Source organism: Mya arenaria, chromosome 14 (assembly GCF_026914265.1).
Source record: "Mya arenaria isolate MELC-2E11 chromosome 14, ASM2691426v1".
Lineage (NCBI taxonomy): Eukaryota > Metazoa > Mollusca > Bivalvia > Myida > Myidae > Mya > Mya arenaria.
Window position 1 is genome coordinate 55,191,847 of NC_069135.1, and position 15,681 is coordinate 55,207,527.

Sequence of the window (15,681 nt, forward strand, 5' to 3'; positions counted from 1 at the left end):
AAAAAACTACTCATTTTGACACGGAGCACTTTTGTAAAAAACCATTTGCTCAAGTATGGACACTATTCAGTATATTATCCATTTATAAGAAACTGGAGTAATTATGCTCGTTATTTTGTCAAAAACAACATTTATAATGTAACTTAATCACAAGTTATGTTAATTCTCAGCTGACAGTAAATTACATTTTACATGCAGACACATATTTCATATAAAAATATACGATTGCTTGACATATTCAAGAAACTATTGCGCATTACGATGCGCATAAAATCATATGGAAGAACATCAATAAGACGTTTTTGGAATACACGAATGATGTAATGACTTAGACAGTATCTTTTTTATGACAGGACCGGTATTCATTATTTATTGACATGTTAAGTTGTTGTTGTTTTTTCTAATTTCTTCAACTTTTTATAGTGAAATATCAGATATAAACCCTAAGTAGTTTTATACAACGCGAGAGCGGATCTTCATTATACCGAGCACTTTTGATTACAAGAGGTGTATGGATTATATATCCCCTCTAAGTGATCGCTCTTGACCAGTCGGATAGCGTTATTTATGTAGGAGGTGAGATATAACAAATAATATTCTTTATAAATGGCGTTGAGTTATCTCGTTTCATGTGTTTAGCCTGTCCAAGCAGTTTCCATTACCTTCCATTATATTATTGAATAAATGGGTTAATCAAGATTCATACGATATTCCATCGAGGTATGTTTTGTATCTTGTATCAATGAATAATTAATAGTCTGCACATTCGGGAACTAGTATTATGGTAAGCCATGTATCATTAGGAGTCATAGATGAAGTAGGTGCCCTCTTAGTTGCATTTATACAGTACAATAGAAGTACTGTTTAGTCTTGAGTCTCAAATGCACATTCATAATCTTTATTAACATGGGTCTTGTACTCACCCGGATAATGTTAAAGTAGTCATCGTCGTCCAGCGTGTTAAGCATGTGTTTCACGGTGCTGCTGGCGATGATCATGCGCTGACCTTTCATGCTACCGCTGGCGTCCAACAGGATGACCACGTTCTTAGGACAGGTGGCTGCTTGAAGGTACCACGTTCGTACGCGGCAATCATATAGATCGATACCACTTGCCTCGTTGTTCCGAGGCCATTTCATTCCTGAAAGTGCAACGAAACAATGATATATAACCTTTTTGTTAAATCAAATTGAAACTTCACTTTAAAGTATTTTTCTGTTGAACAAAGTTTACGCAACACGTCAATACATTCCATAGAAACGATACTTAGATAGCAACAAATACATCAAAAGTCAATCGAACACACATCGCTCAGTCTCCATCAAAAACAACCTCGGATATTTACCGATGCACATGTATAAGTAGTTCTTAAAATCAATACTAATAAAAAAAAAATTTTTAGTGTGATAAGTTTGTATTTTGAATTTAAAATTGATTCTTAGTGAAGTGTATATTTGCATAAATACTTAAGAATAAAGTCCTTTGCTTTAACTGCGAAATTTGAACGACCAGTCTACAAGGTCTACTACCAGCGTAGTTAAATGAAAAGAATTCTGACATTGAAATCCGTCCAATGCATATCCATCCGATGTATTTTTTGATGAAAATGAAATAGACGCTAAGTTAGCATCCATAGAATGAAGACAGAATTTCCAGTCTGGCAGGAATTGTGCATTGATATACTTGTAGGAGAAAGACTTTCAACACACACACACCCTTTCCCCAAACGTTGGGTTGAAAAGTCCGACCCACAACTATGCGAAGTGTTGATGCCTGGTAGCCCGATATTATTTTGGTTCCATTTGAAAATAATGTGTGTGCGGAAAAAAAGGGTTAAATAGTTTCCGAGAATATTTATCATTGTTTATCAGATTGCAGTTGAAAAAAATTAAGAGTAACGGAGCTAGAATATAGTTATTATTATTATTTGAACTTTATATCATCGTTATCACCGTAAAATTGAACTGTCTCTAAAAATACTGTATTATACTTGAATCATGAAGGTATTATATATTATTTTTATTATATAATTCATTTTTTTATATCCTGCATTAGTTCAAAATTTATAATGTCTTTGATAACCCTTCCGAGTGGACATATTTTTGAACGTTTTATTTTAATATTGTCATGGTTTCATTTGAAACTTTTGCTCCTCTTTAATATTTGGTACAGTTACCATTCAATTGTTAAACGCGCAATGTGTCATTCCTTTTTAGATTTTAAGTTATTTCAAATACAATAATACGAGTAAAACGATTTTAAACCCCGCGTTGATAAGATCCGTTTTTTCCTTGTCAAAAGGCATCGCACTTTCTTGACAAGCAAACCTTTTAAGCAATCCGTTAATCACATCTGTGAAAGAGCGATACGTCGTTAACACTGCGTCGCCCTAGTGTCAAGTTAAATGTAATTATGTTCAAATTTTAAGAGTTTTTTAGGAAGATATAACCCAACGAGTAATACAACATCAAATCTCCACATTTTTATAATTCAGTCTTTAGTCAGAGCTTTATTTTTTTTACAAATGTCATCATTACAGAAACGTTTTGATATCTTTAACACGACAGGGTTCGTTTCAATGAAGATTTAATCGTATCTTTTGGTGCCCACTCGGTTAAATATATTGCGATCTTACACTTGTCAAATAAAACCTGTTATTGGCATAAAGACATGTATTGATATATCTCGTATATGCTATGTCAATAAAAATAATTAATATAGTCTGAAGCTAGTCCATTTTAAAACAAAAACATAAATCGAAGTGTGTCGACAACGACCATGGGCATTCAAGCCAAACCGGAGTAAGTACACATGTCGATTTTAAAGCATTGTTACTTTAGTAGTATTGTTATTCGCGTTTAACCAATTTTGAAATCATACTTGTTTGTTTAAACTGTTTCAGGGAACAATGCAAGCTTTTTACTTAAAACTGTAACTTAAAACAACGATTATGTAGTAATTCTGTTCAAACGCATTGTCATTATAGTGCATAATTTCATGGGTAATAATTGCCATTATCAAACAATAAATAGTCAACAATTGTGTTATAATGCTTTAATCATTCCCTATAAAAATCCATTCAATTTCAAAGTAATGTCAGAGGATATTAATGACTACCTAATCTTGAGGGACCCTTTTTAAGGTCACACTAGGCCTGTTTCAAGTTTAATTCAGTTTCCGTTATAGCGATTAAAAATATCACAATAAAGCATTTCAATAATATCATCAGCATGTGCTTCTCATTTATTGCTTCACATATTAATTAAAACACAATATTTAGCCTTTGTGGTTCACAGCCAATGTCAAACGAGATAGATTGTTTCCATTTCGCGTTTTGTGTTATCAGGTTTAGTGAACTTTCTAAAGACATTCGAGTTTTTCATATCATTAGGGGTTTTATATCTTTCCAGTAAAATGACTTTCTAATCAAACTTTTATTTATTGCAGCAATTCTAAAATCAGGAAAGTCCTCATCTCTTTTGTTTTAAAAGGTTTGATATCAGGTTGGTAGCTTTATAATGACGTTTGAATATCAAACTCGTCTATAAGCAGTTCATGCTGGGAGACATTTAATATTTTCAGGTCGGTAGCTGTATAATAACGATTTAATATAAATCTCTGTCTACAAACAGTTAATGTTTAGACAGGTTTGATGGAATAAGGTCGGTAGCTGCATAATAAGGTTTAGCAAACTAAATGTAAATCATGCCCTTTCTACAAACTGTTGGACTAACTACAAACTGGTTTGGTGGTACCAGGATGGTACCTGTATCAAAACGTTTGGGACATTGATAAATAGTAACCTCCTTCTTCTCACATTTCAATGATGTCAAATATTGATTTTCAGCGATAACCTTAGAATACCTGTCACAACTTGAACTGTCAATTTAACTATCTTCTGGGAACATGTTTATAAACAGTCTCAAGTGTGAGTTCATACCCTTAAATTTAATATACAGAAAAGCAAGAACTCAACAGATTATAAGTATATTCCATGGCCGTGAGTGAAAGATTAATCCCTGATGAAAGAGGACAATGAATATGCTTTTGTTATAATTTGGTAATAAATTAAACGTATTTCCTGCAAGGCCTTTTTGATATTTTACACTCTCAAAAGACAGTTATGACTAATAAATCTTTTGGAACCATGTTTAAGACTACATTTAGCCGACTTCAATTGAAATTAAGTTTCTATTAAGGCGATTAGAAACTCATACAATAGAGCCCTACAGCAATCTTATTAGATTTCAATTTCTAATATGGCCTCGAGGAACAGATCGCACACTATGAATGTTCTGCCTGTAACCAATCATTATATAATTTATTTAACCCAGCGAGATCAGCTGTTGCAATGCTAAATAATGATTGGATAACAGTTTTGGTTTATTTTTTATAAATCAGTGCTTTAGGTTCTGTTTTTGTTTCCAGAGAAAAACAAATGACATGATTGTACAAAACTTTGAACGAATATAAGCGACACTTTTAAGGCATTGGAATAATTATTTGGTCATGTTTTGACGTAAACATAGAGATTTTATATAAAAGGACGTATTTCTTACATTTCTGTAACGTCGATTCGGTTTGTAAAAAGGTATTTGTCGAGACCGCAATAGCCTTCACGGTCGACACGAATACATGCAGGTCGCCAAAAAAGCATCCGTCTCTCATATCCTATCGTTATATTTCTTTGAACATGTACCTCCGATGACTAAGTCTATGTTTCAAAGCGCTACTGGTTATTTAAATCTGCAAACTTCACAAAGCTTTTTGACGACCTTTCCAGGAATCTTTTTTTTCCGGAATTGTCGTCATCAATCAATTGCGTGCATTTAATTGTGTGCAATTAATATAGTATATACAAATTAGTAGTTATATATTTAGAGGGGTATTTTGCTGACGAGCTGGCCGCGTAGGCCTCAATCGATTCATGCCAACACAACGAATTTGACGTGATACTAGACGTCGAAAAGGCCACGTTATATCATAATAGCCTTTAATTTAAATAGTATGCATTGATTAAAATAATGCAATAAATGAATTGACTGGTGTCTTAGATTTTAAGCTTAACCAGATAAATCAATATTAATGGCTCTCCAAGGTCTTTGAATTCTTTAATTTTGATTTAAGGAACAATCACGCAATTCTTGGCCTGAGTGTTTAACCTGTCAATATAAAATTCATTGAGTCACACGAGTTGTCGTGTTATCAATATATATGTCGTGCAATCGAGTTTAATGAGCTAACGGGATATATTTGACTTCTTAAACTTAATCTTCTAGACAAGTTGTTATTTTTGTCATTCTATAAGTGAAACGAATTCGAACTGAACTTTTATTTAACTGCAATCATTTTGAATAGTTTTGAATGCATCTTAATTAAATTTAGAATTTGATTTAATGTTCTGTTCAGTATGCTCATAAACTGAATACGTACATTTCAGTTTTATTTATGTGTTTTACTTTTCTATGATTGTCTAACTCGATTGATACGCAGAAAATTTCAAGATTAACATATAACTTCCCCCAAAGAAATAGAGGACAATGACTTTGTTTTAATTCCATGTTCAGCTAGCATTAAGTTCGTCCCAGACAAAATGAAAAACATGTTTCTAGAATTACATGAAGTGCTTTCTGTTTGATTTTCCAGAGAGTGATCTATATTGCTTCAAAGGAAATTCTATTCAATTTCAAGCATGTGAGTTCAACAAGTCAATAGTAGCACTATCCACTACATAATGTAAACTGATTACAAAGCTTTTTGTCAGTTTATTGCAGCAAATTTAATGGCAAAAAGGCCTGTTCTCATGTATTTGGATTATCTAAGTGCCTACAATGAAAATCAGTATGTATGAAAGCTTACTTTGAGTTATTTTGAAATGAAAATCAGTTTCTATTATCGCTTATAGACCTTGCAGTACAATGCAGCTTTACAGACATCTCAACAAATCGAACGCTCTCCAGGCTTTCTTTCTGCAATCAACATGATTGTTTCCATTTGTTTCTATTATCACGATAAGAAACCTTTACAACACAGCTTAACAAAAATTCAATTCTTTAATATTGCTGCCAGGAACAACCACGCCATTTTGAGCTTCAGGGTTTAACTAGTCAATATTAAAACTGATCAATCCGACGAGATCGTATGTTGCAGTTTTGAATGTTATATAATCGGCTTAAGTGAACTGTCTCAAAATATTTTTAAAACAAATGAAGTTCTTTATATTTTTCATCTTGCCAGTAATTAGTTTGTATTTGATTGTAGCAATTTACATGGAAAGAAATGTATCATTCATTTGTTTGGAGGATATAAGTGCATGTACTGCAACTGTATTTGAATGATAAAAATGTGACTGCAGATCAAACTCTGTTCTACAAACATTGGAATGTTGTCACCCAATTCGATCGTTTACGTTAGAATTTCAATTCCGGCTTTAACCAAATATTTTATTTCTTTGTTATTCTCTCTTATTATGTCCCTTGAGTGATACACAGATAAGTTAAGGTTTAAGGTTCTTCCATACTTAAAGAGGGCGCTGACTTTGCTTTAAAACCAGCGTATACTTCCAGTCAGGCAATATGAAAAAAATAACAAAGACAGGTAAATACGTTTGTTTGAATCCCCAGGTTGTAAACTATATTTCTCCTAGGAATATCTACGCTATTATCTTATACCTATGCGTTAACTTACTTAATATCAAAACTTTTTTGAGTTCATCGGTTACTTTTGTTGCCATTTTGCATGTCGTGATATGACTTCTTTAAATGATTTAACATCTTATTTTATCATATTCTATGTTAAATGTCTGCCAAATTACCGTTATTTGAGTTTAGCCCTTTCAATGTGTTAAAAGTTAAGTGCACTTTCTGCTAGCCAATGTTTATCAATTGAAAGTATATATTTCAAGCTCTGTTCTACAAAATATTGAATTATGTCACGTTTTAACGTAAGAATTTTATTTCCATCTTTAAGAGGATTATGTATTTGTTTTAATTTTCATAGCATGCCTAACTCGATACATACACGTACGATTAGAGAACAACTTCTCCCTTACGAAACTTGGGTATCAGCTTGAACCCTTGACTGTTAAGTAGTGTATAGACCGTCCCAGACAACATAATAAAATTTTATTGGAATTGAATGACGGGAGAGCATTATGTAATCATTCATAAAGAGTAAAACATATAACTTCGATGAAATAACACGTCGTTTCGGGTTTCGTTCACTGTTTGAAGATACTCGACTCCTTGTAATGCATGAAGTACTTATTTGTGTAATATTTCCAGTAAAACAAGTTCCAAACTATCTGTAATTTGATTTCAGCTATTATAATGCCAATGACTCATTCAATTTGTTTTGTAAGTGCGAGTACCTTTACCAGAACCGTTTTAGAATGTCCATGCTTATAATGTCATATTGATCCGTTTTTAATAAAAACAATCAGTTTCGATTGTCGCTTAACAATACAAACTCTTAAATAGTAGATTAACAGAAATCTCTAATTCAGCTTCGTTCGGCAGATATTCAGTCTTTGGACTTAAATCATTGATTACAATCAGTCTATTGTTCTACTTTATTATTGTGCAATCAAATCACTTGCATTCTGACATTTAATCCTATCTTAATATTTTAGGTGTATTTCGAATATGGCCATAAAAACGAGGCAAGCACCAACCAGGTTCTGCTTTTATTCAGTCATTAGTCATTATTGACGTTCCATTTGATATTAAGTTTCTTTTACCGTGATTAGAAACCTAACTACACAGCAAACAAAACCTGTTAAGATTTCAATTCTTTAATATTGCTTCAAGGAACGACCACGCAATTTAAAGTAAATGCGCTTAAGTTGTCAATATTATAATATAATTTTGAATCGATCGAAATCTGCTTAAGCCAATTTTCATGTCGTTTAATCAGGATTGGTGAACTATCGAAAGACATCCAACCTCTTATATTAAATCGAGTTCTAATTTTGTCATCTTCCAGGACAAATTTAAATTGTCGTTAATTTTATTGCAGCTATATTACAGCCCAAACATTCCTCATCTCATTTGATTTGAGCATTTAAGTAATTGAACTGAAAACGAATAAGAACCTGTATGGCCATGTTGAGCCGTTGTCAATGGGATTCTTTTATCACTACACAGTAAAATCAGTAACATAACAGCACTACAGAAATCTCTAATTTAATTTCCAGAGCCAATATTCAATATAATCATTATCTTTAGACATGCATCATTGATTATATTCAGTCTATTTGTCAATGTGTGCTACTGTCCAATTAAAACACTGTCATTCTGATCTTATATTTAAGTTAAAAATTTAATTTCGTATTGCAATTGGTCTCAGGAAAGAATCAATCACTTTCAAGGTTAACTTTTGCTTTCAGAGTACCGTCGTTTCATTTGAAATTCAACCCTTCTCCAGTAAATAAGAATCGAGACGAATTCACAAACAACAGTTTAATTCCAAAGATTACCAACAGTGGCCAATCTTATAACAAGGGACAAAACTCGTTATCAACTAGATGTACATGAATATATTCACACGATTACGTAACACCATTAATTATATACAACAAATACTGGCGCGACCTCTCTTCTTTTTCTGTCCATTTTTCAAAGGAGGGCTTAATTATAAATGATAACTCAATACTTCCACAATTGATGTTACTGTTCGTCAACTTTAAACAGAGTAGTTTTAAAAGTTATAGAATAAACGGTAATTTCAAGTGAACAACCTTATATGAGACATTTAACAAATTATTTAAACAGAACAAGGTAATAAATCACACATAAATCTCTGTCTATGAACAAACATAATCTTCTAGATAATTAGACTGTTTTCGAACACGCTGAGGCCTCTTTGTGACACTAGGCTCTGTGTTCGAACTAAATTCTGACGGTGTCTGAACCTCAGAGTGAGGAATGTCACTAGACTCAACATCACTTCTGTCAATAGAACCAAGAAACAATGGAATGTCATCAGGATCTTCAGCGGGAGGACTATGCAGTGTCAATGCCGGGCGTCTTAGGGTATCAGGAATAGCTACTGGCTTCGGTGGTTCAGTTGAAGTAATCTTAGCCTCATCATAATCACTTTCGTGTTCGTGAAATGGGCACACTGTGTGCGTGAAACGTTCCAAGACCTGACCGGGTACACGATAGCATTCTGAGAGTTTTATCTCGTAGGAATTAGATCGTAACTGATTCCCAGAAAATTTCTTAATGTAACACCAGCTATCATCAACTCGCACAACTAAGTACCTATCTCGACTTTGAGCTTTGTTTTTGTCATTGTATAGATGCACAAGATCTCCCACACATATGTCCGGAGTGTGTCGAAACGTAGCCAATTCATGTTTAGAATTTTCACTGAAACTATGATTGTCACACCTTTGTTTTTCTAAGATGATGTTTCGATCAGAAAGAGGAACTTGTTCATGAGTGAACTGATCTCTCTGAGTTAATATTTCGCGCGCGGATAAGCCACATTTCCGTATTCTCGAATTGAGTCGAGACACAGCGAATGACAAACTGTATTCAGTAACTGGCCCAATGCCTGGTTCAAGTCGCAATAACTCATTCTCAAGCTCAGCAATAGCCTTTTCAGCTACAGGATTTTTGTTAATGTTCTTATACGACCAACTTCAAGTGTCAAGCGAACACTTTTAAGGGTTTCGTCATCAAGAGCAACAAAGCCCGGGGCGGGATCACACCGAATCAAAGCGAAAAGACCATCAAGTGGATGTAATTCCAACATGAGCTTTAACAGAGCATTTCGCAGTGTATCATGCATTTCATTTTCCACAAAGCAAGCAGTTGTATAAGCACTTACAGTCTCTCTTAGAACCATAACCAACTGCCTATTGCGTTTCAAAATGTCAACTGCAAATGAGATACCGACGGTTTCAGGAGGATCCTCAGTGGATTGTTTCATGAGACTTTCTGGGAAAGTTTTCAACGACACACATGTATGGCATGATTCACTAACTCTCTCATCTGCTCGACTAATGTCCAAGGCATAGAAATGTCTCTTCATAACAAGCAGAAGTTGGTGTTTTGACGGATGATTGAGCTTGATATGGAGAGATGTAGCAAGGCCGTCAATAACTGACCTAGGCACAATAATCTGTTCAGTTGAGGGGACTAACGGATCGTCTCTCTTAACCACAAGCAAATTATCTTTTGAGATGGTCGCTACAGAGAGGTAACGTTTGACGTCTTTGATGTTTGTTAGTTTTTTATAAGGCCTGGTCCCCTGTTTGAAGTGAGCATGTGTTCTCCTAAGATCAGGATCATCAGACTGTATGTCAATCCAAGCTGACCGTGTTGTGAATGGTAACGTCGATGTATTGTCCAGAATATCATTCAGATGTATTGACCTTACCACAGAATCCTCAGCTTCCACTATGAATTTGCAGATCTGACAATTGTCTTCATTACACATAGAAGCATTTCTGCTAGCAAAGTCTGATGGAACATTAGCTGAACCAGCTAGGTGTCGAACACTTTTATTGTACCGACTGACTGTCGCAAGAAAAGAGGTCAAACGAGGGCTGCCTGAAAACTCCCCACGATACAGTCTTTCAATAGCTTGGACACAAGGCTGACAATCTGTTAACACAAAAACGTGAACTTTTGATTGGACAATATATGGACTAAAATGTTTTACTGCAGCGGCAATACTTAAGGCTTCAATTTCGCATGGGAGCCAGGTTACTTGGTGTTTTCTCAACTTTGCACTAAAAAATCCAGCTACAAACAGTTTGCCGCCTCTCATGATGTACAATGTTGCACCAAGACCACGTTGGACAACCGAACCTGTCTGAAATGATCCATAACTGATCCGAGGCCCGTGGTATCAAGATAGCTTGGTGATTAGTAAGTGACTTCTGGGCACTCTTGAAATGAGCGAGTAATTCCTCACTCCAATTGACTTTCTCTTGAGAAGACCGACCCGCTATTGCATCGTCCAAGGGAGCCATGAATCTGGATGCACCCGGAAGTACCCTGCCTAGTACTTTATAAGCACCAATGAATGATCGCATACCATGAACCGTTTCTGGCGGTGGACAAGAAGTTAATGTACTCTGTGAGGATTAGCCGACAGGTAACCTTGAGACCACGTCCAACCAAGAATGGTTGTGGATTTGGGGCAGATATTGGTTTTCGTAGGTGAAAGTTTCAGGTTAGACTTGTCAAGGGCATTGAGAACTCGTTTCCAGTTATCAAAAATTTCTTGAGGAGTGTTTCCACCACAGTATAAGTCATCTGCTAACTTTGCCACAATGCCGTCCTGTAGGTAATCACCAAGAACACGGCACATAAGCTCCTCCAGGGCAGTTTCGGACCCCGGCATACCCATTGCAGACCGAGTGTAAACTCTGATCCGTGTGAAGGGAGTTGCTACTCCACAGTACTTTATGGAATCCTTCGAAAGTGGAATCTGGTAGAACGCACTGGTGAGATCAGAAACAATAATATACTTCCATGGGGCAATTGTGCGTAGTGTCGAGTCCACGTCTGGCATAAGTGACGGTTGAGGCTTGCTTTATCGAGCGACATCCGCGAAGGCTGTTACGAGGCGGTAGCCCCCTTTTGGCTTCTTCACAAGAAAGGATGGATTAATGTACTTAACAGTAATACCGATATCTTCAGGTCGTTTAAACACCCCTTTGGCTTCTAGCTCATCGAATTTCTGTTGAAGTTCAACCAGCTTATCTTTACTGTACTGGGGTACTCTCTCCTTACGTTAGGGAGGCTGTACTGGACCCATGTTTACTCTTGCTTCGAAAGGTCCCATTATAACCATTAATATCAGGTGCAAACACTGAACTGAACTCAGGCAATGAAACAAACTTTCCATGTATGGTCCCATCTAGGATATTGTCAGGATCTAGTTGAATTCTTTCACAGTATTTGTTCGAAGTAGGAGTACACGAAGCTGTAGGTATACGTATGTCACCAGCAGGTTTGGTAGGAGCAGAAGTGATAATGTACGCCTGGCAATCGTGAGCCTTTTTTCGCAGTAATTGAGGTTTTGACGTGTTATTCATAATGCGTATCTTGCCACACGCAGCTTCAGTTACTTGAGGTTCAGGCCAGTTGTCCACAGAATGTGTGAGATCATGTCTGGGCTCGATAGCAAATGTGGCCTCGGGATCATGTTCCGATGGGACTGTTACTTCCGTAGACTCTCCTGGCCAGACAACCACTGACTGTGAAGATGCACGAAGCACGAAGGCCTGAGCGCGACGAACCTTGGTTGATAGGTTGGTATTTCTTGGTCCGCAGTGCAATATTTCAGAACTACCAACTTTGATCTCATACTGAGAAGGTCTAACAGAAATATCATTTGACACCATAAATGGCATATCGGCCAAGATATCCACATCCAGTTGGTCGACGACGATGGCATCTAAAGCCAGATTAACATTGTTCCTCACCAATTGTATACGCGTTTCACCCAAAATGGAAAGAGGCGTGACCCCATCTGCTTGTAGTGCACTTTGGTTGCTTTTCTTGATTGGAGCATTGATGAATTTAGCAACAGATTGTTTTATCATATTTATTTCAGCTCCTGTATCCAGTGTAACTGTTAACGCATTTGCACCAACGAATGCTTTCATTGTAGGTGACTGTTTAGTACCGACACGACGAGAAAGTGGGGCAACACGAAGTGAATACACCTCATCATCATTGTTATCCTGACTTTCATCACTAATGTCGGGTTCACCACAATTGTCTTTGTCATCAGTACCAGTAGATCTAACCTTAGCTTTCATTGTTTGTCACTGTCCGGCAGAAACTTGCAACTACTTAAGAAGTGATCATATCGACTTCTGCCTGCCTGTTTGCATAGAGGGCACGTGACGGGGCGCTTGACAGGCTTTTTGGGTTGAAACGCTGCACCACGCAAAATTTCGGTCTCACTAACACTGTGAATCTCATCTAACAGACTATGTAGAGCCTGAGAAATTTCAGGCTTTATGGACGCAATTGTCCTTGAACGCAACTCAGTACCGTACGGTTACTTTACAAGAGCCGGCAAACCTGGGTGAATAAGTTTGAGCCAGGTTAGGTTAAAACAATAAAATTATCTAGGGTAGGATTCAACTCTTCATCATCGGCAGGAACAACACCGTGGTGTTGAATATCACTATCATGTTTTAATAAATTGTCCTCTACGAAACTAGTCAATCCCTGAAAAAGGTGTTCGGGACGCTCGTTAGTCTCCAGTTTAATGTCAGCAAAGTTTAAGAAGTGAGAGCCAGAGGTTTGGAATCCGTAATGTTGGCGGATCGATTGCCAAATGCTCTTAACCGAGACAGAATTTTTAACAATTTGTGTTTCGAGATATAATTGGACAAAAGATAGCAATTTGCCCCAGCATTAAGTCAAGATGTGTTGCCTTTTGCTCAGCTTTACGTCTTTTAGGTGCGTTCTCACCATCAGGTTCGAAACCACGAAGAGGCTGTGCATTGGGGTTTTTTGCCAGGCTACGCAAAATGTGGGTCAAGTGACAAGGTGTATTCAAGGTTCTGACGCCAAGACTCAAAATATGTTATAGATTCATTCTTGGTTAAAGACCACTGTTTTGGCGCACGAATAGCCATGGTTCATGGAACTTCAAAAACTGTTGAATGTTACGTTTACAGTTTAAGCAACAACTGCCTCGTCTTTCCTATGCTTGGAGGATTCACAATTTACTGAATTATGTAAGAAAATGTTCGTTAGGCGATTGTCCGTATTGACACCGCTGCCACTACTCCATTAAATAAGAATCGAGACGAATTCACAAACAACAGTTTAATTCCAAAGATTACCAACAGTGGCCAATTTTATACAAGGGACAAAACTCGTTATCAACTAGAAGTACATGAATATATTCACACGGTTACGTTACACCATTAATTATATACAACAAATACTGGCGTTTGTTATCGCCATTAGAACCCTGTACAGATTCACTACAACTTAATAAAATCTCTTAAGATACCAATTATTCTCTAATATGTTTAGTAGGAAAAAGTCAAACACTATCCTGGTACTGCCCCTACCTAATCAATATCATAGTTTCTATTTGAAACTCAGTTTCTTTAATTTCGATTACAGAAAAAAGGTTAACAAAACTTCAAAGTATTTCAATTCTATAATATAGATTCCAGAAACAATCACACACGAGTATACCTTATATTAAATCTATTTTCAGGGAGATCTTTTGTTGGCAGTTTTCATGCCATATTATCGGGTTTCATGAACTATTGGAAGATACTTGACATTTTAAAATAAAGATTTTTTGTAGTCATCTTCCAGACAATACCACTTACAAATTAACTTTAACATTACATTTCTGCAGCTATTTGAATGTCGAGAAACGCCTCATCGTATCTGTTTTGATAATTTAAATACCAATATTAGGTAAAGAATTGAAAATATATCAAACACTGTTCCAGAGTCAGTTGAAAGCTTTTTTTTATATTTCGACCTTGACCCGTGGTCCAAAATTGGCAAATACAGTATTTCATCAAAACATCTAGAATTATCAATTAGAACTAGTTTGAGGCCGATAATTCATCAATTTACATGATCAAAAAAAAATAATTTCGTGTCTGTCTCATTTAAGTTTACCAGCTGAAAATAGTACATAGTGGTTTCCATGTGTGTATGCTTAGCATGTGATAGTCACACGATAAATACAGATACATAGACCGATGCTTTTTAATAGGAAATACGTGGTAGACAAATACAGCAAGTTTTGAATTTGAACAATACAAACAATGCAAAAGGTACAAAAGTCGTTTGCTATACAAGTATTTGAAATATATCCATTTGCAGTATAAATATTTGAGTTATGAGTTATTGGCATTTGCATTATAAGTATTTGAATTATGGTCCTTTTGCATTACAAGTACTTTAGTTAATGCCCTTTGCATTAAAAGTGCTTGAAATATGAACCTTTGCTTTTAAAAGTGCTAAATGTTTTTGCTTGCTTTACTGGCAGCAAGTCTTTGAATGATGTAATAACTTGTTTTGAAATGAAAATAAGGCATTACGTCAGTGTCGCCGGACCAGAATTTATTCGAAATATGAAGGCATATGAAATGCCATTTTTGTAGTAGTCAAAGGTGATTCTAAGCCAACAGCCAATTTTGATTGTTCAATATTGAAACGAATAAATTTGCTCATAACCTTAATTCACTTAGATTTTGGAAGCACTCGGAAGAAAAGCATGTTGTGCACCGTACGCAACAAGTTTAAATGCATTAGTATACCTCTAAGATGGTATTCAAGAAATTTTAAACTTGTGTTTCATATACACACACTTTGCTTACCTGGGAACACCCGGAAGAAGCCATCTGAGCTACAGAAGTATTGCCATTTAATGGTCGGGATGCGCTGCAAGTTCCCCCTAAAGGTTGTATCCAGCCTGCTTGTCCAGTAAGCGCCGTTAACGATCCGTGGAACTAAACATAGCCGAATTGTTGATTGGAAGTTAAATGAACATACAAGATAATAGTTTTGTTTGTTAGAAAAGAGTAAAAGCCATTTTTATATTCAACCGTACATTGGGCTATATAAACAACGTGATTAAAAGGTACATATGTCTCAAATCTGGTTCGAAACACTTCTTATCACAAATGTACCACTTCAACATCCGTACCAGTTAAGATTGGAATGT

General features: G+C 36.0%; 1 protein-coding gene across 1 annotated transcript in view; it reads right to left on the reverse strand.

Annotated features, from left to right (window-relative positions):
- LOC128216824 (voltage-dependent calcium channel subunit alpha-2/delta-3-like) overlaps positions 1–15,681 on the reverse strand; it is a 132,226-nt gene that overhangs the window by 38,231 nt on the left and 78,314 nt on the right. Inside the window, exons 6-7 of the mRNA XM_052923505.1 lie at positions 15,335–15,466; positions 924–1,141 (exon numbers count right to left, since the gene is read on the reverse strand). Of these exons, the coding sequence (XP_052779465.1) occupies positions 924–1,141; positions 15,335–15,466 (350 nt within the window). The remainder of the gene's footprint in view (positions 1–923; positions 1,142–15,334; positions 15,467–15,681) is intronic.